The 27,189-nt window shown below is 35.9% G+C and overlaps 2 protein-coding genes and 1 long non-coding RNA gene across 3 annotated transcripts in view; all 3 read right to left on the minus strand.

The window, feature by feature from the left end:
* Positions 1-1,469: 1,469 nt before the first annotated feature.
* LOC131931396 (cell death abnormality protein 1-like) lies at positions 1,470-13,478 on the minus strand. Its single transcript, XM_059288206.1, has 11 exons — positions 13,390-13,478; positions 9,122-9,339; positions 7,812-8,081; positions 7,253-7,513; positions 6,910-7,170; positions 6,270-6,395; positions 5,803-6,057; positions 4,721-4,838; positions 4,376-4,578; positions 3,414-3,638; positions 1,470-1,606 (listed from the first exon to the last, which is right to left on the minus strand). The coding sequence occupies exons 1-11, from the start codon at positions 13,476-13,478 to the stop codon at positions 1,470-1,472; spliced, it is 2,163 nt and encodes a 720-aa protein (XP_059144189.1).
* A 10,179-nt stretch (positions 13,479-23,657) lies between these two features.
* Positions 23,658-25,482, minus strand: LOC131931463 (uncharacterized). Its single transcript, XR_009384298.1, has 3 exons — positions 25,329-25,482; positions 24,600-24,691; positions 23,658-24,370 (listed from the first exon to the last, which is right to left on the minus strand). It is a non-coding gene; the product is annotated as an uncharacterized LOC131931463 (long non-coding RNA).
* Positions 25,483-25,819: 337 nt separating this feature from the next.
* The window catches only part of LOC131931425 (uncharacterized), a 65,215-nt gene continuing 63,845 nt past the window's right edge, over positions 25,820-27,189 (minus strand). Inside the window, exons 84-87 of the mRNA XM_059288227.1 lie at positions 26,858-26,970; positions 26,636-26,697; positions 26,170-26,339; positions 25,820-25,923 (exon numbers count right to left, since the gene is read on the minus strand). Coding sequence (XP_059144210.1) covers positions 25,820-25,923; positions 26,170-26,339; positions 26,636-26,697; positions 26,858-26,970 — 449 coding nt within the window. The remainder of the gene's footprint in view (positions 25,924-26,169; positions 26,340-26,635; positions 26,698-26,857; positions 26,971-27,189) is intronic.

Below are 27,189 nucleotides of genomic sequence, written 5' to 3' on the forward strand. Positions count from 1 at the left end.
AGTTAACGTAAAACAGTTAGCATTTTGGTGGTCTAAGAGGAGGGTTATAACCCCACCCCCTCACCCCCACCCCCCCTCCCATCTGGATCAATAACATGAGTAAACATCAATAAGTGAGTGCGATTGGGTATTTAGTTTATCAAGATTTTTTTTTTTTTGACCAGGTAGACCACAACTTTTAATTTCTTACTTGCATTTAGCAGCTGAATCTATGACTTGACAATACTCATTTGATTTGCAGACACTATAAAATTCAGCAATTTGACATGCAGCATCAGCAGAATTAGACACTGTAGATAGAAAATTTTTTCTAAACTTTTCATTTCAAATGTTGTTTTCATTGAGTATAAATCATTTAAATAAGCATTATAAATCCATCCAAGTAAAAACAAAAAAAAATTGGTACCAACATTTATTATTAAAATTTTATTGTTACGTATTTACAAATTGTTTAAAAATTGATTTGTTTCTCAAGAGTAATTAATTTCTATAAGTTATCTATGTGCATTAGTTTACTATGTTGTACATAACTTACACTTGAACTGGTCCACTGTGGAAGATAACCAGCTGACTTGTTGTTGTCCAATCATGGTTGTGTTCCCTGAAATCATCATCATCAGTAGTTCTGTGGCAAGTTCAGCTTTTTGTTTGTTTTCGTCTTTCTTCAAAAGCTCAACATTGTATTCCACAATAAGACTTCCAGATCTTTGATATTTATATAAGGGAAGTATAAGATAATCATTGAGAGATTAACAAGAAGAATAACATAAAGAAAATTTAAAAAAAAAAAATCACTCTGCAGACATAAACAAAAGAGCTATAAATCTTTAAAAAGTTTTTTTTTTTAATTTTTAAAGCAAAGAGTTATGTTTATTTAACTTTTACAGCTGCTAAATGTTTATTAAATAATAATAATAAATATTAAATCCAGTTGTCAAGCACAATGAAAAGTATGGAATTGTTTAACACATACAATTAAAGTATATAAGTGATTAAAAATGCTTTTCATTATAAAAGACTAAGGAAAGATACAATATAATATAATATCTCACCTTAGTGATTTAACTTTCACAGTAACAACGGTATTTACTTTTCTTTTCATTTCTTTTATCAGCTGAGGATAAATAACTGTAAGGTTATGTCTTGTTAGTTATTGTTATGTCCATTATATTAAATATATAATAGTAATGTCCCTTTGAATATGTATCCTCTGTGCTCAGTGTAAGAGTTCTATTTAATGTGTTATCCGTGAGTTGTCTAAGAATGCAGCTGGAGGAAAGACATGTTGTCTCAGCTGTGTTGTATGAATAATTAATTACTGAAGTTAACTTGAAGAGGCATCCTGTTTATTTTGAGTGATAGACAACAGGTAGTTATAAAATTAAAATCATAAATGCAAAGAAAACTTAAACTTTCCTGAAACATAGGGCAAAAAAAAAAAGAATGAAAAATCCTAATCTTACAGAAAATCAAGAAACAAAACTAAAACTCACAGCATCCTGAACATCACGTTTTAGTTGTTTGTACTCCTGGCTGTTTGTGTCTGAGAGATTTATACCAGTTGTGTTGTACCCAAAGGTTGTGATGACTGGTATAGTTAAAAGTTCTGAAGTACATCATTGTACTTTGTTAGTAAAATTAATCATCTCTTGTAATTATTTTATTCGCATTACAAATTTCTAATTTTATTGACATAAGATGAAAGAGGAACATTTGGTAGAGAAAGGATTACTCTAATGTACTTGTCACTATGCATAGATAATGCTGTAAAATTAAAGTATGCCTTCGAAACTGACGTGTCATGAGGCAAGTGAAGTAGAGTTCACCTGTTTCTGTGACCTCTGCATTTGAAGGGATAGTGTGGCCAGTACTATGCCCAGCCACTTTTACTTTCCCTAATTTCCCAGAACTTTGTTCTGTGGAATTGTAGCCCAGATTATAGCGCCTGCAAAATGCAAATACACCTGCTCTCCAGAGTTTATTCCAGGCATGCCCCCCCCCCCCCCCCCCGAAGAAAGTCTATCACCCCGAACGAAATGGAATTTATATAGAAAATATATATATCTGACAGTGTCCGCCCCCGGAGATTGTTGTCTGCCCCCCCCCCCCCCCGAACATTTCAAGTGCACCCCTGGAGAAAAAAGTCTGGAAGAAACACTGCTGCTCTTGTGCACCGATCATTAATATATATGCACATTGTTACAACAGTAACAACAATATCAACAACCATAAAAATTAACCAGAATGTGAGAGTTTAAGAGTAGTTGCTTTTTAATAGCACAAGACTTACTACTATGTGAGCCCTTCTATTAGAGAAAAAATAAAGTGAAAATTTGCTACATTTTGGTGATGCGGACGAAATACAAATTTTTTTCGACCGCCTGACATACCTACTTTAAATTTAGTGTATGTTTAAATTAGTCTATGACATTATTGTTGACAACGCTTTCTTTGGATACCTTCACTGGACCCATCTTGACAATTTTAGTGTTTATTGTTGACGTGTGAGTCAACTGCTAGTGTGCCGTTCTGGAGGGATAGACTTCAGTTATATGTGTGAGCGAGGGCCTGTTAGTACTCTGTCACTCGATTGGTCAGTTCGTTATAGTTAATTAGGTAACCCCCTTGTTAGGACGTACACATATAAATGTGTTGTATTTTACTTAATGACATTTAAGGCTTACACATATAAATATGTTGCATTCAGAGTTTCCTCTAGGCATCTGTTCGGGGGGGGGCTGCTCCCCCCGTCCTCCCCCCGTCCGTCCCCCCCCCCCCCCGAACGAGATGGAATTTTTATAGTAAACATACACTTTTACTAGTGTCCTCCCCCCAAAAAAATGTTGACCGCTCCCCCCCCCCCGAAAATGTCAAGTGCCCCCCCCCCCCCCCCGGAGAAAAAAGTCTGGAAGAAACACTGGTTGTATTTTACTTAGTGACATTTAAGGCTTACACATGTTGTTATGATGTATGTTTTAGTAGGTATTGAATTGAGTGCTGGTTGGTGCGGAGAACATAGTGAACACATGGGTATGATGACGCGGTACGAAAGATAGTGACGTTTTAGGTTAGAGAGTTGGTTGCTATGAGTTTATGTGTGAGCAGTTGAATCCTTATCGTCGGTGTGGAAGGACGTGTGTTGTTGTAGATACGAGATTAAAAGATTCATATACGGATTATTTGGTTCATCTTATCTCTGAGCGTCGTGGATTCGTTTGAATGTGATATAACCTAGGGGTTCTCAAGGTGTAATACTCTCTCCCTGGTATTGGAGACGAGTGAAATGGTAGCTGGCTGAGTCAAACAAATCAAACCCTCTCACTGCACTGCAACATAACCGTAACATAATGAAGCATGTATAACATGGTGGAGCAGCGGGGTATTTTACTTAGTGACATTTTAACATCTGGTACCTTCACATTGATATCCACCTGGCTCATTGATACAATCAGTATTTTCTGGGCAGATATTTGTCTCTGCAGCAGTCTCACATTCATCAATATCATCTGAGCAATCGTATCCCATAAAGCCAGGCTTACAAACACAAACTCCATTAGTGTTATCACAGAAAACTGTGTTGCTCTTATTGCATGAACAGTTGATGGAGCAAGTTTCCCCGTATGTAAATTTAGGGCAGGCTGGTAAATAGTGAAACATAATTTCTCAGAAAAAAAGGCTATTTCACCGGTTTGGATAATAATTATATGTTAATATGTAATACAAATGTGTTACATAGCTGAGTTAAATAAAAAAAATTTTGAAGTATGATAATAACGCAGTACTATATAGTTGCTTAAAACAAATCTCTTAATTTTTTTTTTTAAAGTAGTAATTTAACATTTTAATTTGAGAAGCAGTGAGAAAATTTGTAGTGTGATTTGTTTTCTTTTAACTGCAACTACTGCTACAGCTTTAGATATGATGTCTCTATCCATTCAGTAAATAGAATTAGCTGACAAAAATGCTTTTATAAACATAAAACAGGAACTATTCACCTCTTATTTCTGTTTCAAAGCAAGCACTTGACAACTACATCTCATTCTTACTATTATAATAATTATATCTAGATCTACATTATGAAACTAGATCTATATCGACTATAAATCTCTAAATTGAGCGCTCATCTAGAATTTTAATATTTTGCCTCCCGATTTTTATCGTAGAGAAAACGCCTATCGATTTCATGATTTGGTAGTTATTTCTAGCTTTAATCCATGTAAATCTACATAATGCAAGAGGCAAATCTAGTAAAATTGTTGCATTTTTAAATTATAGTTCCTTATGCCATAAAAATTATAATAAAAAATGGTTATTATAGTATTAGAAATGTTAAAAATATTAGGGTATGCAAAATAATTATTTCAATGAAACTCACCATGTATTGTGTATGTTCCATAGAAGCCACTTTGTGAAATACCGTGAAGTGTTTGAAATTCAAGCTGCAATTTATTTACTGTGGACCTAATTAGACCAGGTATTTTTTGTCCACAATAGGTCCCAAAAAGAGTGTTACCATCGTATGCTGATAATGATTCATAGGTACATTTGGGATCAGCTTGTGTGGCCAAGTTGACAAGACTGAAAATTATTTAAAAAATTAATAAACCAATAATTATTTATAAAAACAAACATACTATCTTGTAGCACTTGTTACTTACATCTTTAACAACTCTCAAACTAGCATGTTATAAAGCTAAAATTTAAAAACCAACCATATTACCGAAATGAAATGATGCTCCCTGAAGAGGCAATGATTGTCCATGCATATCTAAGTCTGCCATCATAAAATGATGGACTACTAATTGCTCCTGTAATGTTTGTTAGTGTCTCACTACTGCCTAAAAGGTTCAATTAGAATTTATTATTTGACAAATACGAAGAAAAAAATTATTAATAGTAAATTTTAATTTCATTATTAAAGTATAATTGTCAGAGACAAAAAAATAGTTGGTTTTTTTTAAATGTATCCAATATTTAACTTTAATTATTTAAACTGAAAAATATTAGGTATTTTATAAATCAAAATTCTATTATTGTGTCTGCCCACTAAAAAAATATATTAAAAGTTATTTTAATCAGTCTTAAAGTCAGCATTTATGTTTTGCCCTTAAGATGCAGTTAAAATTTGTGCCAAGCATTAATATAATGTTTGGCTATGTTTGGATAAAAAAAAATTGAAATTTTTAAAGGCACTCATATGAAATACAATTGGAAAATAGCTGCAGTACCCGCATAACAAAAAGCGGCAGATTTTACCAAATTTTTATGGTGACAATGTATTACTACACATATAGCAGTTATACACAGCACTGTTTTTCTTTTTTCATCCGTTCAGAAAAGAAAAAAGATACTTCACATAATAAAAAATAAAGATTATTGACATTTTTGTTCTTGCAAAATACATAATGACTTTAGTATTTGAGTGTACTGAACTAGTCAGACAGACCAAATCTGTTCATATAATAGCATATTATAGAACATTTTAACAATATATACTGTCATACATTTGAAACCTAATTACTCCTGTAGTGTTTTTTAAAATCTTGCTACAAACTAAAAGGTTCAAATTAGTTGTCATTGTAATTTGTGATAGAAAATTAAAGCTAGGCGTTACTGAACAACTAAGTCAGCAGGATTAATTAACCTAAACATGACAAGTCTCAGTCTACAGAAAAACTAATGATAACAATAACATAAATGCAATTAGTAAATTTGTTTTTTTGATTGACTGCAAAGTACTGTTTAACAAATTGATAAATCCTAGCACACAAAACACGAATGGAGATTTAGACAATTACAAACCTTCTGTAATACAGTATCCACTGGGACTCATTGCATATCCTGAGAGACACTGACACATGTAGCTTCCAATAGTGTTAGTACAAATGGAATTGGCACCACAGCGCTCTTGACTGCATTCATTGATATCCATAGAACAGTCATCAGATTCCCAACCAGGTAAACATTCGCAGGATCCAGTATAGCAAGTGGCGGTGTTGTTGGCTACACAACTGCATTGGTACTGGCATTGGGGGCCATATGTCATGTTGGGACACACTAGGAAAAAAGTTAATGAGACACAGCTCTGAAACATGTCTTTTAAGTGTGTTTTTTTTTGTTTGTTCCTCGCACCTATTACATCGGGTACTTGCAGGTAAGTTGCAGGGAAATTGTAAAGATTGTTTTACAGTTTTGATCTGATAAGCCTTAACTTTTTCATACTGAACTTCCAGATGTAGGCTAATAAATATATATAAAATATCTCTTACATTGGCAAATGTCTCCCATTAATATTGCTCCATTGGGACAATAGCACTTCTCAACTTCTGTTTGATTACCAAGGGTTACTCTTGTACACAGATGGGAACAGACTCTCTCAATACACGGACGGATTGCTGTAAAGATAAGAGCATTACAATTATGACAACCTACATGTTTTGTAGAAACATCTTAGATGTACTGAATAATGGGTGAGTTTTATCTTAAATATTTATAAATGTTGAAATTGACACAATGTATTTCTTTAAAAAGCCATGATTATTATCATATTATAAATCTTTTTACAAATGTTTTATTGTCCAATTTTCAACTAAACACTTTACTCCTCATTACACCTTTGTCGCAGACTATTTTACTGGTCTATAGTGATAATTACTAAAGCATCCTAGGTATTTAGGTCTCTGTAAATATTATGGATAAAGAAATTATCGAAAACAATCTAGTAAAAGTTTTTGACATGACTAGAACTAGAGTAAATAGAGGCAAACAAAAGAGGCAAAAGTTGACATACAAATCGATGTTGAAAATAGTTATAATGATTGTTATAATAACAACAGTGTTAAGTGCTATTAATGTTTTTGCATATATGAGGTAGGCCTAATAAGAAGCTAATTTTTAAAAATATATTACCTTGACAATTCCTATTAGATCCGAGCATCAGACCATCATAACAAATGCACTGGTAGCTACCATTTAGATTTTTACAGGATGTGTAATCAGGACATATCAGTGGGTCAAGTTGACATTCATTTATGTCTATAGAGCAGTCATTTGATGTCCAGCCAGGCTTGCACGTGCAGGTTCCATTGTTGACATCACAACTTCTGGTGTTGTTCTGTGTACAGTTACAAGAGTTGGAACAGCTTTCTCCAAATTTGAAAGCTGGACAACCTGGAAAAGAAAACTTTAACTTCAATTTACTTAATTAATCACTATAAAAATAAATCTTAAAATGATAACAAAATGTACCTACCTTCACTTGTGCATGTTTCATATTCATTTAAGAAGTACCCAGAATAACAAGAACACGTGTAGCTCCCTGGGGTATTTGTGCAGTCACTATAGTCCCCACATCCAATATAAAGACATTCATCAATGTCTTCAGTGCAGTGTAGTGATGTCCATCCAGGCAAACAATTACAAATTCCGTATCTGCTGTCACAGCTTGCTGTAGTATCTGATACGCAGTCACAATTCAATGTACAATTTGTTCCATACGTCAAATCGCTGCATTCTGCAAAGACAATTTTAATATTTGTAGTTAATAAGTCAAAAGACTTCTTCCTAAATAAAAAGCTAAAGCTTAATAAACAATTTGTTCTTAGGGACTTAAATTTATATCTGATGTAAACTACAAATAATCGCATCAATGGCGTTGGCAGAAATTCGTCTTTATTTAAAGGGCATCCTACATTATGAACACGATGAAAAAACTGAACCGAAAATTTTAAACTGTTGCGTGATTCTGATGTGTCGGACTAGATCATAGCATCTCCCTAAGGGTAGACTAGTTCATATTTTTGAAAACTTACCAACACATAACCCCGTGTCCTTTGCTGTTATTCCAGTTTCACATACGCACTCAAATGAACCAGGAAGATTTCTACACACACTGTATTCAGAGGGGCACACGCTGGTTGGGGACTCCTCACATTCATTGATGTCTATTGTACAGTCATCTCCCTTCCAGCCTTGTTTACAAAAACAAGTGCCAATAGTATGATCACAGAAGGCTGTATTGTCTTTGTCACAACTGCAGGACATATTGCAATGGTCAGCTCCATACTTCAAGGCTTCACATTCTGTAAATTAAATTAAATTTACATTTCTCAAATTTAATCGAATATTCGCAGAAAAAATCCCCAGCTTGGTTTTTCGTCATACTGGGTTTATTGCACTTTTGGATTCTTTGTCCATGTTAGTATTAAGAAAATAATAACTTTAATGAGGACTTTTTAAAATGTGTTTAAAATACAATTTTTACGACCCCCATTAATTAAAAAATAATCGTATTTTCCCTATCTTTCACGTTATCTACAAAAAGTTCAATATCAATCATTTTATTGTATTTGGCATCATTGGAAAGCTGAATGTTTCATGTATTCGATAATCTTATTTTCCGTGATCTCGGAAACAATTAGCTAGACAAATTACTCAAAAACGGTATTTTTTCTTGACCTACTTTTCGTTATTTTTTGCTGTTTTTCTCATTTTGCAGTTGTTTTTTTTTAACTAAAAATGCCTTCTACTTTTTAAAATTATAAATAAAATTCCCACAATATATTCAATATTTGTTCTTCATGTAATAATAAAACATTTGTCACCTCAGAATTGTAATGGTTTTTATAAAAAAAAATAATTATGGTGAAAAAACAGAAATTTTTAAACTGTCGCATACGAGCAAGAGTGCAATTTTTTGCGGAGCTTGTAGAATTCTGACCAGTAGCTTTATCAAAAACTTGTCGTGACAAACGTTTTAATATATAGAGAAATATAAGCAGTGTAAATTTGTTAGCTATAAGTGCGTAAAAAAGCTTTAGCATTTTAAAAATGCCAAAACATTTGAAATGGCGGACATTTTACTGATTTCCCTGACAATCAAAACTGTTTTCAAAACACTTTTTGCTGTTTAATACCTACTTTCATGGGCCAAACATGGTAAACGTAGTATAAAGGCTTTAGATATTAAATTGTAAAAGTAGAGAGATAACAAACCGCGCATATCCCTTTAAGTTAACTGAAGGAATATTTTATTGAATTGATATAAAATCATCTTTCGTTTTACACTATATAAAATGTTTAAAATTGCATTTTTGGCAAAAAGAATTAATAAAATACGCACCATGCTCCCAAAATACAGCAATAAAACCAGGTGCAGTGATTGAAAAATCTGTGTAGAATTCAACCCTCAATGAGTCTCCAGAAGATCTTATCAACAAGTCGGTCACATCACTTGAGCCACAAAACTGTTTAATCGGGTAATTAGCATCTAATGCACGATCATAAATGATCACACAATCAAGACTATATTTGCTGCCCTCCAAGGCCAGGCGTTTAAATCTGGGAATTGATGTTAAAAATATTTTATATCATCTTTTTAGAACCTTGTATTTTTAAAAATCATCGTAATTATTTGTATTTTTTTTTTTGAAATAGTCAAAATTGTGAGCTTAGTTTGTTAAGATAATAAAATAAAGCCAATTATGAATAAAGCAAGAGTGAGCACCCATGAACTTGCTAATATATACTAGCGTTTCTGTCCCCGCGAGTTGGCGCGGGGATAGAAGAAAGTTCGAGGATAGCACTGGGCAAATCGCACCCTACAGGGGCGTCGTCGGACGGGCCTGATTCAGTTTATGAAAGACTATAACACTACTTCTTATTCATATTCTATCACACTCTTTAAAACGAACGTATGCGCCTTAGCGCAACCGGGATAGCCCGAGGCGCCAAATCGCATCCTGTTGGGCGCCGGCGAACACGCCTGATTCACTTTAGTGAACGACTAAATGCCCCATCTTATTCATAGTCTATCGCACTGTTTAGAACTAACGTAGGCGCCATAGTGCTCACGGGATAACCCGGGGCGCCAAATTACATCCTCCCAGGGCGCCGCCGGTGCGAAATTGAAACTTTTTTTCCGCATAAACCTCCCCAAGAGTATTCTTAACAATTTCCCAAAGTTTCAAGGCAATCAGATGAAAGGTGTAGCAATACATCAAAGATAAATAAAATCTGACGAAATATATTAGGAGGGTTTCATCAATGCTTTACCAATCCTATATTTTTAGACGCGTGACCTTGTTTTCTAAAACTAAGTTTTAAAATGTAAACAGTGCCTGCGCTTGGATCATATTTATCGGGACACGGATTTACTTACATTACCGCCGAAAAAAGCCTGGGGCGACAAATTGCACCCTGCTTATCTTTTCGCAGGAACCTCCCCAGGATTATTCTCAACAACCGCCCAAAGTTTCAGGGCGATTGGATGAAAGGTGTAGCATTGCATAAAAAAACACACACACATACATTCCTTTTAAATTTACTTTTAACAGTGCCCCCTCCCCTGGAGAAAAAAAGTCTGGAAGTAGCACTGTAATTGTTTCTGTGGAGTTCTACGTTAGTGAAAATATTCTCTAAACCTGTGTGAGCGAGGCCAGTTATAACCAGATGTGCTATAATAATTTATTTTTGTTGAATTCTAGTTGTAGCATTTCAGTCATTTGATATTTCAATGAAATGTGGAACTCGTACTTTAATAATTTTATTTTGCAATTTATTTAATTTATTTACAATGAATCGTACATTTGTATTCTATTCTTTCGTGATTTTTAATGATAGTTTTTGTAAGTTTAGGTTACTTTTATTTTTAGCGATAGATTGAGTAGGTTTAGGTTACTTTTTTGAGTAGGTTTAGGTTGCTTTTATTTTAGCCATAGATTGAGTAGGTTTAGGTTACTTTTATTTTAGCCATAGATTGATTAGGTTTAGGTTACTTTTATTTTAGCCATAGATTGATTAGGTTTAGGTTACTTTTAGTAACTTGATTTGGTGCTTACCTAGCTTTTTTATAATGTCTTGTTGTTGAGTTTATTTATGTTTCATTTAGTTTATCGTGGAGGTGTTTACATTTAGAGTAGTTATTTGGTTGTGTTGGTAGAAAAGATTTGCATTTGGTTCTATTCTTTTAATTTAATATAATTGTATAATAATTTCTATATTTTAAAAATCTTGTTTGAAGTCGCAAGTTGGAATTGCACTTACCCCAATAGAGGATAATCCCTTGAAGTAGAATAGCACACCCCCCCCCCCCCCCCCCCCGCACCTAGGGCTTACACTTATTATGTTGTAAGTTCAGCTTTAAAAAAACATTTGAGTAAATAATTACAGCTAAGTTTCACTTCTTCTTAGCTTCTTAATTTTAGTGTTGAAAGATATTCCCTGCAGCACAATTAAGGATTACGTGTCAACTATATGCGCCAAATAGGTCGTTGACTCTGATTTCAGCCTGCTTTTCTTTTTGGATATAACATGTATAAAACATGTTATGCTTTATAAAATTTCTTATATAATACATCTGCCAGTATTATTATCGATATCACAAACTACAAGGTAGTTGGCTCTCCTAGATGAGAGGTTGTCCCCAACTACCGAGCCTCATCTGCCCGGGGGTTCGAACTCGGGTCTTTTCGATTCAGCAACCATGAGCGTAACCGACCTCCTAAATTTCCCAATATATTTTAAAATTGTCTGTCTAGTGATTTTTACATAATTGTGAATAAATGCATGGTTAATATAATTTAACTATACCAACATATCCATAAGCCTATTTAAGTTTTTTTAGAATATGTCCACCTGTAACTACACTTGAAACTATGTTACCAACCGGACTTGATTGTAGGAAAAAAGTCACAGGAAAAAAAAAACACAGGAAAAAAAACCACAGAAAAAAGTCACAGGAAAAAAGCCACAGGAAATAAACCGGGAGTGATCTCCCCTAAACTTTCTTGAATATTCTAATATAACACTACGGGGGATGGCAACTCGGGATATAGACTTCTAGACATGATTTTTAATCCATTTTAAATACTCAAACTTTTAAAAATAGAATATAATCTAGTAGAAAAAAGAAATGCACACCAAGTGAACGCTAAATAAAGATGTGCATAATAGTACGCAATATTATTAGTACTTTATAAATTTACATGCGTTTTTGAGAAATCAGAAATAGCGTAAATAAGTACTTCCGGTAAACGGAAATTACTCAAAATTTGACAGAAGGTAGAGAATTAGATCTTTTACTTACATATCAAATTTCATTTATCTATCTGAAATAGTACTCAAGTTATAGGCTTTTGAAAAATTCAAAGTAGGAAAAGTACCACTTCCGGTTATCGGAAATCGCTCAAAAGTTGATACGGATCTATGATTTTGATAAACTACTTATATATGAAATTTTATCAACCTAGCTGTAACGGTACTCAAGTTATCGTGTTTACACACGGACACACACACACACACACACACACACACACACAGAGAGAGAGACACACAGACATACGGACAAGATTGCAAAATTATGTTTTTCCGTATTAGTGAGATGTAAAACGTCGAGATTTGTAAAAATCTTGATTTCTTTTTTGCACGATTACAAGACTTTCTCTATACTTCGTATATACGAGAAAGTAAAAAAGTCACAAATATATATTTGAATGATATTTGTTAATACTTTTATGTATTAAATATTTAGAGAGTGCAAATTAACTTAGGATTAATTAAATGTAATGTAATGTGTGTAGGCTGTATACGCATAGGAATTTTTATAATTCATCTAAAAATATTTATTATGAAGTATGTAGATTGTAGTTATTTTAAACTTAAGATTAGTAGCATTTAATAGAATGCTCCAAAGCCCACGTTTTTCATCGTGTTTTTTTTTTTAAATACCAATATTAAATTACCGTGAAATGGTAAGTTCATCTGACTTGCTGCCCTCAACTCATGGCAACAATAGTTATGTTTAGTTCAACCACCTTTACTGCCCACATTTATCACGCTCATTACATAACAAAACTTAGGATCAAAACACAAAGCCGACAAGGTTCAAATGCTGTCGATGACGCATAACGTCAACAACACAAAATATGTTCGGACAATGCCTACTGAGGAGAGGCCGACCAGAAAATAGCCTACGGCAAAATGTGCCTAAATTTCTTTTCTACCGCGTATTTAACTAAATACGTAACAAAAGTTGAGATTGTTGTGTTAATTATCTTAGAGTATTTTTTACTTACAATTGTTATAAATCATAATGCTTTTAACGTCTATATATATAATTTATGCTATAAAAAAAATACAACCCACAATAATAAACATAATTTTTTTTACAATTCTTAACAAATTAATAAAAATATTTCTAAAAAGATTTTTGTGACTTTTTTTCTGTGACTTTATTTCTGTGACTTTTTTTCCGATAAAATTTTTCCACTGTGTTTTTTTTTTTCTGTGACTTTTTTTCCGTTCACCCCGGACTTATGTCAGGTTTGATGTATTAAATATAAGTGTGTATGGCTAGTTGTCACGTACCAAACGTATGAATGGTTTATTTACCTGAGGTCGATCACTTTCCCGTAACCTGCCTTGATGACCCATTCACAAAGCTGATTATTTTGATAACCAAACGGGTAGTTAGGAGACATAATTGTTCCATAGCTCTGGTGAAGTATGCCACCACACGCTGGAATAATGTGAAGAATACATATTATGTTTTATCACATTTCTTATCTAATGTATTTTTATCGATATCACGATTGGCTCTTGGCTAGAATATGAACTCAAGTCTGTGTTAATAAGTGTTAATAAGAAAGGCTTTTATTGTGTTTACAAATCACAAAAAAATCACAAAAAGTATCAAATAAATTTAGTTTCTTTTAATACCAAATTTCAGCTCTACGTAATTTCATTTTAACCAGTTTTAAAGAAATGAATATAGTTGAGCTGTTCATCAGTTTAAGTCTACGGTTAAGATTAGATTTAGTTACGTTTAATGTTTTAGTTATGTCTTATATTATATTTAAATAATTTTATACATCAATGCATTCTTTTCTGATTTTTTTCAATGAAATGCCATCTATTTAGAACTGATTTGGCAATAATGACTAGGCTACTTTGAGCTAAATACAGAATGTAGCAATGTTCTAAATATTATATAATGCATTATATTTTGCATAACGATGCGACTCAATGGAGCGTGCATTACTGGCTTTACTCAACAGAATGGTCTTCTGTGTTCTCTTGAGGTTACCCCAGTGGGCGACACAACCGACATGGTCACTGAATCTGTGTTATGTTTCAGTCGCCCAGCGTGGGCAGTCATGAGCAGCGACCCGAAGCAGCAGCTGATTCGACAGCTGAAACAGCTGAGAGCGAAACTGGCTGAACTACACGCAGTGCTCAGCGACCTGTGGCGGTGGAGGTATTTGCTCCCACACACGGCGGATTGAAGTTGTTTACTGGCTTCACGCCCACTGGATTGGGAGAGGTGACTTTGCTGTACTTGGTAAACCAAGTCGATATATATATATATTGGCTAACCTGTCTGAGGAGCCCGTCTACATCTCCAGTAGGACCTGTCTAGCAACAATCCACCCGTTCGAGCTGGTCCCCCCAAACCTGCAGTTCAGGGTCAACTCTCTGGCTGCTGAGGTGGTCATAGACTCATCCCTGTCCAGCGAGACCCACACTTCCATGCCAGAGCCCTCGTTTTCCAGCATGATGGCAGAAACCCTAGACCCACCACAGCGGGCGGCTCTGGAGAAATTACTCCAGGAATTCACAGACGTTTTTGCTTGGACAGACGACCAGTTGGGTTTCACGGACAAAATTAAACACAGCATCCCACTAACCAGTGACATACCAGTAGCGTTACCCTACCGCCGGCTTCCGCCTACAGAGTTCGCTGCGGTTAAAGAACACATTGAAAAGTTGACTACCAGGGGCATTATCCAACCCAGCACCAGCCCTTATGCAGCTCCAATGGTCATCGTGAAGAAAAAGAATGGCGAGATCCGGTTATGCTGCGATTACAGGAGGCTGAATGGCATAACCCGGAAGGATGCGTTCCCGCTGCCCCGAATCGATGAAACTTTGGATGCCCTGGCGGGGTCAACCTTCTTCTCCACGCTGGACTTGGCCAGTGGCTACCACCAGGTTGCCATGGCTGAAGAAGACCAAGAAAAGACTGCCTTCGTTACTCCCTTTGGTCTGTACCAGTGGACCAGAATGCCATTTCGCCTATGTGGCGCCGTCCAGACTTTTTCCAGATTAATGCAGGGGGTAATGAGTGAGCACATCATGAGAATCATGCTGGCCTATCTGGATGACATCCTGATATATGCCCCAGACTTCACCTCACACCTGGCCAACCTGCGCACAATACTCGCACGACTGAGAGATATCGGTCTCAAACTTAACCCTGAGAAATGTGTGTTTGGGGCGGAGAGCGTGCACTACCTGGGACATGTGGTGTCCAAGGATGGTGTGAAGACTGACCCAGGGAAAATTACAGCCATCAGCGAGTGGCAGCCCCCAAAGACCCTAAAAGAACTCCGTTCTTTCTTGGGCCTTGCCAGCTACTACCGAAGATTTGTTAAAGGTTTTGCCAACATAGCACAGCCCCTTCACCAAGTGGTCACCAATACTCATGAACAATTCGGCAAGCGAAACAAACGGCAGGACATAACCAACCTGTGGGGCCCAGAACAACAGTCAGCCTTTAACCGGCTTAAGACGGCCTTGACCACCACGCCTGTTCTGGGTTACCCTGACTTTACCCTACCCTTTATTCTAGAGACAGATGCCAGCAGCTACGGTTTGGGTGCAGTCCTAAGCCAGAAACAAGCGGATGGGGTGAAGGTAATAGCCTTCGCCAGCCGGTCACTCCGAGTAAATGAAAAAAAACATGAAAAACTATAGTGCCCTCAAGTTAGAACTTTTGGCTTTGAAGTGGGCCATGGCCGAAAAATTCAGAGGGTATTTGCTGGGCAGCAAGACATTGGTACTGACAGACAACAATCCGCTTAGCTACATTAAATCATCTAAGACCGGTGCAACTGAGCACCGCTGGATTGCTGACCTAGATGTCTTCGACTTCGAAGTAAAATACAGGTCCGGCAAATCCAATGCCAATGCGGATGCCCTGTCCAGGTTTCCTGTGGACAAGCCTGCAGCCAGAGATCCAGAAGTCCAGTACTCCGGAGTGTACCAGGTCACCACACGGGTCCCACCAGAGGTGGCAATATCAACACCTCAACCTGTCCCTCTGGAGGCCCACTGCAATTTCCTGTCTTCGGCCTTACCGGCCGATGTGAAGAATGCCCAACAGGTAGACTCAACCATTCAGGAGATCCTACCCTTCCTGACGCCCGGCCACAGATTACATTCCTCGACTCTATCACCCCCAGCCCAGATTCTCCTGAGACAAAAGTCGAGACTCAGGTTGAAGGACGGTATCCTGCAGCGCACAGTGAAACTGCCAGGTCAAGGGGAAATCGCACAATGCGTTATCCCCAATCAACTACGACCAGAGGTACTCCGTCTAAGTCACAACGACAACGGCCACCAAGGACCAGACCGCTGCCTGCAGCTGTTACGGCAACGATGCTACTGGCCGGGGATGGAGGCAGATATACGCCAGTACTGCCAGGCATGTGACCGCTGCCAGCACGCGAAAATGACCAGTCTGAAGGTGCACCAGCCTAAAGGTCATCTTTTGGCCACCATGCCCCTAGAGGTTGTGGCAGTCGACTTCACCCTGATGGACAAAGCGGCAGACGGTACGGAGGATGTATTGATTCTCACCGATGTTTTCACCAAGTGGACAGTTGCTGTTCCGACGAAGGACCAGACAGCCAAAACCGTGGCGAAGGCCCTGGTGCAGAACTGGATAGTTCACTACGGTGTCCCCAGGCGACTACACTCGGACCAGGGCAAATGCTTTGGGGCAGCCGTAATACACGAACTGTGCGACCATTATGGGATACAGAGGTCCCGAACAACGGCATACCACCCCCAAGGAAACGGCCAAGCAGAGAGGTTCAACCGGACTCTACACGATCTGCTTCGGACCCTACCTGTTGACAAGAAAAAGGACTGGCCTCGGTACCTGACCGAGCTGGTCTTCCTCTACAACACAACCCCGCACTCGTCAACAGGTTTCTCCCCGTTCCAGCTGTTGTTTGGGCGTGAGGCAGCCATCCCCTTGGACATATTTTTAAATCAAGCCCCTCCGGCAAATAGTGGTGGTGCTGGAGATTACCTCCAGGGCCACCTAACACGACTGGCCAGCCTGCACAAACTAGCCCAGGAGAGGCTGCAAATAGAGGCCACCAAGAGGGACAGACAGACCAATAACAGGCCAGCCGCTGAACTGGCCATAGGCGACCTGGTCCTGTTAAGGCAGCACCCCCTGGGCAGGCACAAAATGGCGGATCTGTACGGCCCGACAGTTTATGTCGTGGTCGAAGTACCTCCGATCACCGGCGGGTGTTACGCCATTAAAAAGAAAGATGGCCCTTCTGGCACCCGCCGGGTGGCCAGCACCCAGATCAGGAGATATGTGCCTCCCCGGGCTCAACCACCCTCCCCAAGGCCGGTCAAAGTGATACCGCCGGCTACTCCAGGTTACAGCCACATTATTTATAAGGTCCAATTGCCAGGGACCAGAGCAGCCGGTAACCCCACAGTACCTGACATACCTCTGCGTAGGTCGGTCAGGGAGCGCAGAGTCCCTAGTAGGCTAGACTTGTGATTGTGCCCTGTGGGCTGATTTTTTTGACCACGTTTTTTTGTAAAATTTATGATTGTGCCCTGTGGGCTGATTTTTTTGCAAGTTCTTTTGCAAAGTTTTTTGTTTTTTTGTAACATATATAATTATGCCCTGTGGGCTGATTTTCTGGCAAAGATTGTTTTTTTTTGTAAAATTTATGATTGTGCCCGGTGGGCTGATTTTTTTGCAAGTTCTTTTGCAACGTTTTTTGTTTTTTTGTAACATATATGATTATGCCCTGTGGGCTGATTTTTTCAAGTTTGTTAGCTTGCGGTGACCGCAAGCTTTAAGGGGCGTGTATGTGAGCGGCTGGAGTGTATTTTTATTATTTGTAACTTAGAAGGCGAATGTATCGTTTCGTTTCATGTCGTAAATTGTTCGTAATTTTTAGTTGTGTAGTCCCGTATTATGGCGCCGCTGTCTCACTGTTTATGTTCCTGGTTATAGCTAGTTTATATATATTTCGTTTATATTGTTGTCATTGTTTATATTAAGTGTCTTTTTATAATATTCTGTTGCATGTTTCGTCGTGTTTGGTTTGTTATCCGTGAATTAGGGACTATTTGTTTACGTGTAGTGTGTGAGGTGTGTGGAAGTCGGTTTCCGGCTTGTTCAACTCTGTCTTTTGCGTGGAAAGAGCGGTGAAGAGAGCAGGCAGTCTCTCTGGTCATCCAGTGAAAAGAATAGCAAATTCATCACCATCCTGCCGACGACGCCAAATGTGAGCGGGTGAATGGATTATTTATTTTGTATTATTTTATTTGTTGCGAATCTGGGAGTGCATGGTGGTCCAATGAGAAACGGCCACGGGGTCCCCTTCCGTCCGAAGCGGTCAGTATATAAACTGACCACTCGGATAATTTCTTCCTTTTTTTGACCCGCGGCGAGATGTAGGTCGGGTCAGGTTTCTGCGTGGCGCACCGCACGCGTGGAGGTATTTGTTTTTTTTATACTTTATCTTTATGTGATTTGTATGAATGCGACTGCCGATGTGTTCTCGTTTTATTTCTTTTTCGTCTAAAACGAGATAGTGAGCATCGGCATGTCTGGTATGCACGTGGTGTGTTCTTTTGAGAGATTTTAAATTTGTATTTTCTAAACCCGTGGCGTGTGTTTCGGACCACGTGGTTTAGGTCAGTGTGTTTAGGAGTGTTTCCTAAACTGGTGTGAATGCGTGTGTGCATTTACCTGATTGTTTTATGATGTGTTATTGACTAGGGTTGGCTTAGTCAATAGTCAGTTGTTTTAGACAGTAATTAGATTAGTATATTTTAGTTGCCTCGAGTTTTAGGTTGTTTAAAATTAATGTGTGTGCTGTTTCGTGCAACGTCATATTGAGTATCGCTTGCTTTGTGTCTGCCTTCATTGGGGCCTTAGCGGAGTGTGTTAACTTTAATGTTATCAATATGGATATTGTTTATGTAGACCAATGGCTTCGGGCTTCCTTGTGTAGGAAAGATTGGTTCTACGATGAATTTGTTTACACGTTATTTTTAAGTTGCTAGTTCTTCTTTAGACAGTGGTTAGTTGTTTTTGAGAATTGCTTTTAGAATTGTATAGTAAGGATTAGTTTTACTCGAGGCTTTAGCTAGATAGAAGTAGTAGGTAGCATTTTGAACTTGTGTATATATTTATGTATATATCTGCCATTACCATGCATTTTTCTTATGTTTTCCTTTTCTTTTTCTCTTCCCCCCCCCCTTCCAGTGAGGTTGCTTGGGCAACTTGGCTGGGTGTTTTGTTATATATGAATTGTTTTGTTTGGTGTAAAACGTTTGTTGTGTACGTATTGTTTTCTACGTAATGTATTGTACGTAAGGTATTGTACGTAGTGGTTTTACGTAGTGTTTTGTTTGGTGTGGACTTTTGGATGTCGAGAATGGATGAAGGGAGGTTTCTGTGTGTCAGGGCCTGGACCATCCTAGACATCATAAGTCGGTGCAACACAAGCAAATGGTCAAACGTAAAGTTTTCTTTGCTGTAAAAAGTTTGTTTTGTTACAGTGTTTTGTTACGTTAAAGTTCTATTTTGTTAATCTATTTTTTATTTATATAATTTTGGTTCCATGAAATAAATTTTATTAATTTGTTAAAGTTTTTCTGTTTTTTTAATTTAGACTAAGGTTAGGTTATTAACCAGCCTGGGTTTAGCCGGGCTTGCACTGACCGGACGGTAGTTAGTTAGATAAGCCTAGGGAAGGGTTAGGTAGATTTTAAGGTATCCCCCCCCCCCTAGCAGGGCTTACATATATATATATATATATATATATATATATATATATATCAACTTGAATGTATATGGATGTATATATATATATACATATTATATCCGTGTATATATATATATATATATATATATATATATATATATATATATATATATATATATATATATATATCCGTCCCTTACTCTTTCACTCATCCTCTTTGCTTCCCTCCACCCATCCATCCACCATAATTAGCAATATCAAAGATTTTAGAAATTAGAAAACCACCCCAAAAGAAAACTCAAGGCAAAAACTGCACACTTTTATTTTTCACAGCGAATTTTTTGTGGTATTTAATGTTTACTTATTAAAGATTTAGATTAAAGATATTTCAGCCACGGCTTTTTTTTTTTTTTACAAAATAACAATCAAGGCAATACTGCATGAAAATTATTTTTTTTATAATGGTCGACCGTGGGTCGGCTAGGGGGCATCTTTCACTCCCCCCCCCCCCATATAACGACCGCCAGGTGTGGCGACATGGTAGTTCCATCACTCTTAAGATATAAAGTCAACATCTCAGGCTAAACATACAACTTTATAATAATACATTACGATTAACTTCAACACCAATGACCAATTTACACTGACCAATGACCAATTTACACTGACCAATGACCAATTTACACTGACCAATGACCAATTTACACTGACCAATGACCAATTTACACTGACCAATGACCAGTTTACACATGCGTTTTTTGTCGTGTTGTTGTCAGATTAGATTCATGTTGGATTGTATTATGTGAACTTACTCAGACATTTTATTTGTTAATTAATGTGGCCCCAAATTAAAAGTAAGGGTTGTTGTCAGGTTTAAGGTGTTGGTTCGGTCTGAGTTACGAAACTAACCGTATGCGTCTGTCGAGGTTTTTTTACCTGTCGCACTGTGTGTGGTCTTTGGGTTCACGGACTGTCCACATGCTCTCTCCACATAGACGAAACACAGCAAAATAAGTTGCAGCTTGGTGAACCTTGAGACTTTTGTTGCCATAATCACTGCTGAAAAACTGTCGATAAACAATATTAATTTTAATCTAGCTTTAATCTTAAGAAACTTACCATTGTCATTTTTTAAATAATTTTTTTATTCAACTTATTTAATAGTAACAATAGTAGCACGGGTGCCCTTTTTTCACCTTGGCGGTTTAAAAAAAATAATAGCATTTTAATTAAAAGCAATTTAGTAGTAAAGACATATCAATAACATATTCATGTCGCTATTTAAAGAGTGTTATATTTTATTTTATTTCTCATTAAATTGTTGGTTTTTCCAAATGTCAATTGTGCCCCCCCCCCCCTCACAAACATAACACACACAATTTATGTATTTTTATGTTGGAAGCAACTCAGTCGCACGGCTCAAGACAAGATGGGCGCTTGTTGCACGGGACAAACCGGTTTTACAACTCATAACAAAAGGCCTAACTTAGTAACAAAACTTTGTGTCACCGATTATGTTAGTCTTGTAAAGAAATTATACATTATTTTTATCTTTGTAATGTTCGTCTTTAGTACGGGGCAGTACTTTAAATTTATCATATTTCATTATATAGTTTCATTATTTAATGAAAAGTTATCGTGAGTTTTGTTTTAACTTATTTCTAAACAAAATATGCAACACAATCATATACATGAGTTAAGAGTTATGTTAATTAACTCGTGTTTTTATATTTTCTGACAAGAAAAAAGTCAACCTACCATTCGGGTGAGAGATTCCGTCTGCTTAGTGTCTAGAATAAAAAAAACTTTTGTAAGATGACACTAAAACTAAAGCCCTGTTTCCATTGGCGCCTGTAATCTGGGTCAAATATCACCCCCCCCCCTTTTTTTACGCCAACGCAACTCTCATTCATTATTAAAACTTCTTACAAATTTTAATTTAAAAAAAAGGTGTTGCACCCCTCCCCTTCCACATCCTACCCGACAAATTCATCTTTTTTTTTTTTTACCAAGTGTCCACTCCTGTTTTAAATGTAACATTTTTAAAAAATCTGGATAAAAAGACCTTTATTTATAGGAGCTTGTATGCTAAAGTTGGTTTAATATTGTGTAGGGTAAAGTTTTTCAACAAATAATTTGCAGCGTTTTATTGTGTGTGGGGTTTCGGTTGATTTGCTTTAAATGTGGTCTTTACAGCTTAGATTCAATGGTGGTTTGGGGGGGGGGGGGGGGGGGGTAAACTGGGCGCGTATTGTTAACAAATATTTTACGTCCTTTTCATAAGACACCGCTCTGTACTGCCACAATACCTTAAATAAACGCGACATCGATTTTCGTAAGCCATTAAAATATAACAGCCTGACTGGCGACACATCCACGTAATTGAAACGATCGCTGTACTTGTAAGCTTTTATTTAATGAACACTGTTTGTTAGCAGGAATTGACACATTTTGTATTTCTATTTTAAACCACTTTCATTGCAGCTATTACAGATACATTTGTCTTTGCTGACAATGCAAGAATATATATTTATTAATATAATTTGATGTTAAATTAGTCATTAAATATTAATTTTTTTTTTTAAATTCAAAAATAAGGGAGATAACAAGATTAAGTAGTGACGATTGCTTGATCAGCTTGCTGTAGACAGTGATCAGTTGGTCACGTACAGTTGCTTTCACGAATTTTTATTTTGGTTTTATTATAAGCTTTTATTTAGTTCACAAAGTCTGTCTGTCTGTCTGTTGGTTCGCTTTTTATTGGTTTGTGGCAAATATCGTAACACAATTAAACCCATTTCTAATACACCAACTTAATTCGAACTTTCCAGATACATTCATCTTAAATCTTACCCAAAAGCAATACATAAACGGAGACGTGTTCAATGCGGCTTAAAAACGATCCACAAGTTTATAGGAATATAGCTGATGTTAACAGATTGAAGTTAGAAATGTCTTAAAGGAATACCTGCATGAGATGTTCGTAGTGAAATACATTTAGTCCAGTGTTTCTTCCAGACTTTTACTTCTTTCTCCGGGGGGGGGGGGGGCACTTGAAATTTTCGGGGGGGGGGGGGCGGTAGACTTTCTTCGGGGAGGGGGGGGGGCGGACACTGTTAAAAGTATATATTTTCTATATAAATTATATAAATTTCATTTCGTTCGGGGGGGGGGGCGGTTAAATGGGGAGCTACTCTTCACCCCCACTCACTTCCCTCCCCTTTATGCCTTTAATTTGGTTCACTAAATTCACGAAGAACACAGTTAATTAATTTTCTTAAATTTTATCATTCTTAGCTTATATATCTCAACACAGTATCTCATAACGTATTATTAATACTATTAGTAATATTATTTTTTAGAAAATGTAAGACCAAAGTGCGATTGAGAAATGTCTTAGTGTTTAACGATCCTTTTTTTTTTGTTAATCTTAACTGATGCGAACAACGTCGATCCTATACAAAACTTACAGAGATAAAAGCAATCCAAGTAATATCTTTCGCTATGTTAACACATGTGAAAAGTATATGGCTTTATGTAAACGTCATTAACTTAGAGGGTCACATGGTGACTGTTGTCTACAAAGACTTTTACGACTATACTGGCCAAGTCGTTGACTCCTACACAGGTGGAACCATTTAACACGGGTCTCAAGCCTCAGGTGTTGGACCATATTTTTGTGGTTCAAATTAGATATATTATTATACTTCTAACTATTTAAGCTTGTTTAAGTTTTCAAAAAGTTTTTTTTTTAAATATAAGTATTTTTTTTTTAAAGGACTGTAAAAATGTTAACATGTTTTACAAAACAGACGTGAAATGACTGAAACATGATTTAAAGCAAAAGACATTTATTCCCATGTATAAATACAATAAAAACATTTATTTACAATAGCAAACAATTAAAACATTTACTATGTGCTAACTATTTTTGCGATTAAATAAATTTATAGATGAATCATTTAAAAATATTATAATCAGAAATGTTCCCATATCTAAGCTTTATGTTTGCTAATGTCAAGTGAGAATGTGTAATGACAGTATGCAAATAGGCCAATGTTTAAGTTGTTGCTTTTTTTCTTTTCTAATTGTTATAATAAAATCTTCTAGGCTTGATCAAACAGCTGCAAATTACATAAAATACTGGTGTACAAATTTATTATATAAAAACTAAAACACCTAAAGTGACAAACAGTTATGTAATCTGCATTGAATGAAAACTGATGTGTAGACCTAAATTATAAGCAAATATAAAATATAGAAACCTATATATGACAAAATAATCAATAATATTTGAATATAATATAGATTTTTTTATAATAAAATCTAAAAATGTATATGTAGTCTTGTAATGTATTAAAATATATTGATTTTTTAAAAATCTTTTTATTTGTAAATGGTTTATTGATTTTAAAGGCTAGTATATATAGATTTTAACATGTCAACTGTTAAAAAATTTCCAGCTTTTTAATTTTTATATATGAAAAAAACAAGTCTTGATTGGCCTTGAAAGCTTCAACCAGCGTGTCATTGGTTGTTGTTGGGCAGATAACGCTCTGTCATGGAAAAGTTTAATGTAGAGAAATAAATGCAAACCTCTTAATAAAGTTTTTTAATACATGTATATTATACTATAATGTTAAGAGATACATTTCAACTAGAAATGTTTAAGGTTTCCAATTTTAATGCTTTAAATTTGAAAAAAGGTATAAACATTGGTAAAATAAAATAAAAAGATCTTTACATTACAAATGGTATTGACTACACTAAAAAAAGGCTGCCTACCTCTATACAAAGGTGACTTGAACTTTGCAGCACCCTTTCTACCCGTGTAATAGTAATATGGATTATCTAGACCTGCTGGTGGTTGGTCCATGCTGTTCATGATCAGAAAATATTTTAATAACAATCAAAAATGTTTAAAATAAACTTAACATAATATTATAACGTGGAGTGTAAACATTTCTGTATCCAGCCAGCCTTAACACATGGAGTAACCATCTATGTAACACATGGCCAAAGATAGAGAAGTCAATATCAGCAGCACTTAAAGGAAATATGAATTGTCTTGTGACAACATGGACTGGGTTATCTAACTTACAACATACAACATTTGCCTACTTGTGCTGGGAGCTGGGTTATCTAACTTACAACATACAACATTTGCCTACTTGTGCTGGGAGCTGGGTTATCTAACTTACAACATACAACATTTGCCTACTTGTGTTGGAAGCTGGGTTATCTAAATTACAACATACAACATTTGCCTACTTGTGCTGGGAGCTGGGTTATCTAACTTACAACATACAACATTTGCCTACTTGTGCTGGGAGCTGAGTTATCTAACTTACAACATACAACATTTGCCTACTTGTGCTGGGAGCTGAGTTATCTAACTTACAACATACAACATTTGCCTACTTGTGCTGGGAGCTGGGTTATCTAACTTACAACATTTGCCTACTTGTGCTGGGAGCTGGGTTATCTAACTTACAACATACAACATTTGCCTACTTGTGCTGGGTACGGGGAGAGTTTAATGAGCCTCTCTCTGTGTATGTTGTCTGCTTGTGGGATCTCCTACACATACAGCAGATGGTGATCACAGTGGCAGCACAGAAAACAACAAACAATGGGATTCCAAGACAGAGACCCAAGATAAGTCGCAGAGGATCTAAAACAAAAGATAAGATGTGTTACACTCAATTCTGTGTTAAAGAACAGAAGCAACAAATTAATAAAGTAGCTTTAAACACTTTAAATATTTTTTTAAAATTAAATTTTTTTAAACTCCAACAGTTAATAAAACATTTTTTAAATTATAAATTTTGGGCTGAAAATGTTACTTACATTCATCATTAGACCTAGGATATTAAAAAACCACAGATGAAAACTTGAATAAATAAACGTCATTAAGTTTTTGTAATTGTTACAATATATATAGTTTATCTAGTTTCTTGAATGACCAAGTAGGCTAAAACTAATAAAAAAGTTTTTAAAATTTCTTACTTGCATATTGCAACTGAATCTACAACTTGACAATACTCATTTGATTTGCAGACACTATAAAATTCAGCAATTTTACAAGCAGCATCAGCTGAATTAGACACTGTAGATAGAAAAAAATGTCTAAACTTTTACTTTCAAATTTTATTTTAATTGAGTATAAAACTTTGAAATAAGCATCATAAACCCATCTAAGCAAAAAGAAACATAAATATTGGTACTTCTATTAAGTATTAAAATTGTATTGTTCCACACTATATATTTTTAAAAACTGATTTTGAGGCTTAAATAATTTTACAGCATGTGATTTGTCTATCAGCATCTGTTTACTATGTAGTACAGAACTTACATTTTTGCTGGTCCACTGTGGAAGATAACCAGCTGACTTGTTGTTGTCCAATCATGGTTGTGTTCCCTGAAATCATCATCATCAGTAGTTCTGTGGCAAGTTCAGCTTTTTGTTTGTTTTCGTCTTTCTTCAAAAGCTCAACATTGTATTCCACAATAAGACTTCCAGATCTTTGATATTTAGGTAAGGGAAGTAGAAAATAATTATTGAGAAAATAACAAGCAAAAAAATAAAAGAAAGTTTCTTACATTCTTACATAATCTGGTTGCATTATTAAAAATAAATAGTTATTTATTTTGTTTTTAAAATAATTTTATTTGTTTTCAAAGCAAAGAGTTGTGTTTATAAAAATAGTACAACAGTTTAATAACAAATAAAAGTTACCAAGAAAAATTAAGGCATTTAATTTGTAAACAATTAAATCTTCAACATAAAAGATTAAGGTCATGTAGATTATAAATCTCACCTTAATGATGTAACTTTCACATTAACAATGTTATCTACTCTGGTTTTCATTTCCTTTATAAGCTGAGGATGACAATATGCATTAAATAAATTAAATTATATTAAATTCATAAACGGAAAACAATCAAGGAATATAAACTCACACGATCCAAAAACACAATAGCAAAATTCAATTAAATACAATCCTAAAAGAACAGAGAAAAGCAACAGTATTAAAACTCACAAGATCCTGAACTTCCTGTTTCAGTTTTATATATTCCTGGCTGTTTGTGTCTGAGAGGTTTACACCATTTGTGTTGTACCCAAAGGTTGTGACGGCTGGTATTGTTAGAAGTCCTGAAATACATCATTGTACATTATTAGCAAAATTTAACATCTTTAGTAATTTTCTTGTGTTCACATTACAAACTTTTGGATCTATCACTATTGGCATATGATGAATTATGTGCAGTTAGTAGAGTAAGGTTTACTCTACATATTCTTGCAACTACATTGTAAAGTGCAGACTATCACTGAGAGACTGTTTGAGGATACTAGCATGGAAGCTAGACCTGG

This window comes from Physella acuta, unplaced genomic scaffold, assembly GCF_028476545.2.
Source record: "Physella acuta isolate Inbredline_101_S28 unplaced genomic scaffold, ASM2847654v3 ptg000104l, whole genome shotgun sequence".
NCBI classification, from domain to species: Eukaryota; Metazoa; Mollusca; class Gastropoda; family Physidae; genus Physella; species Physella acuta.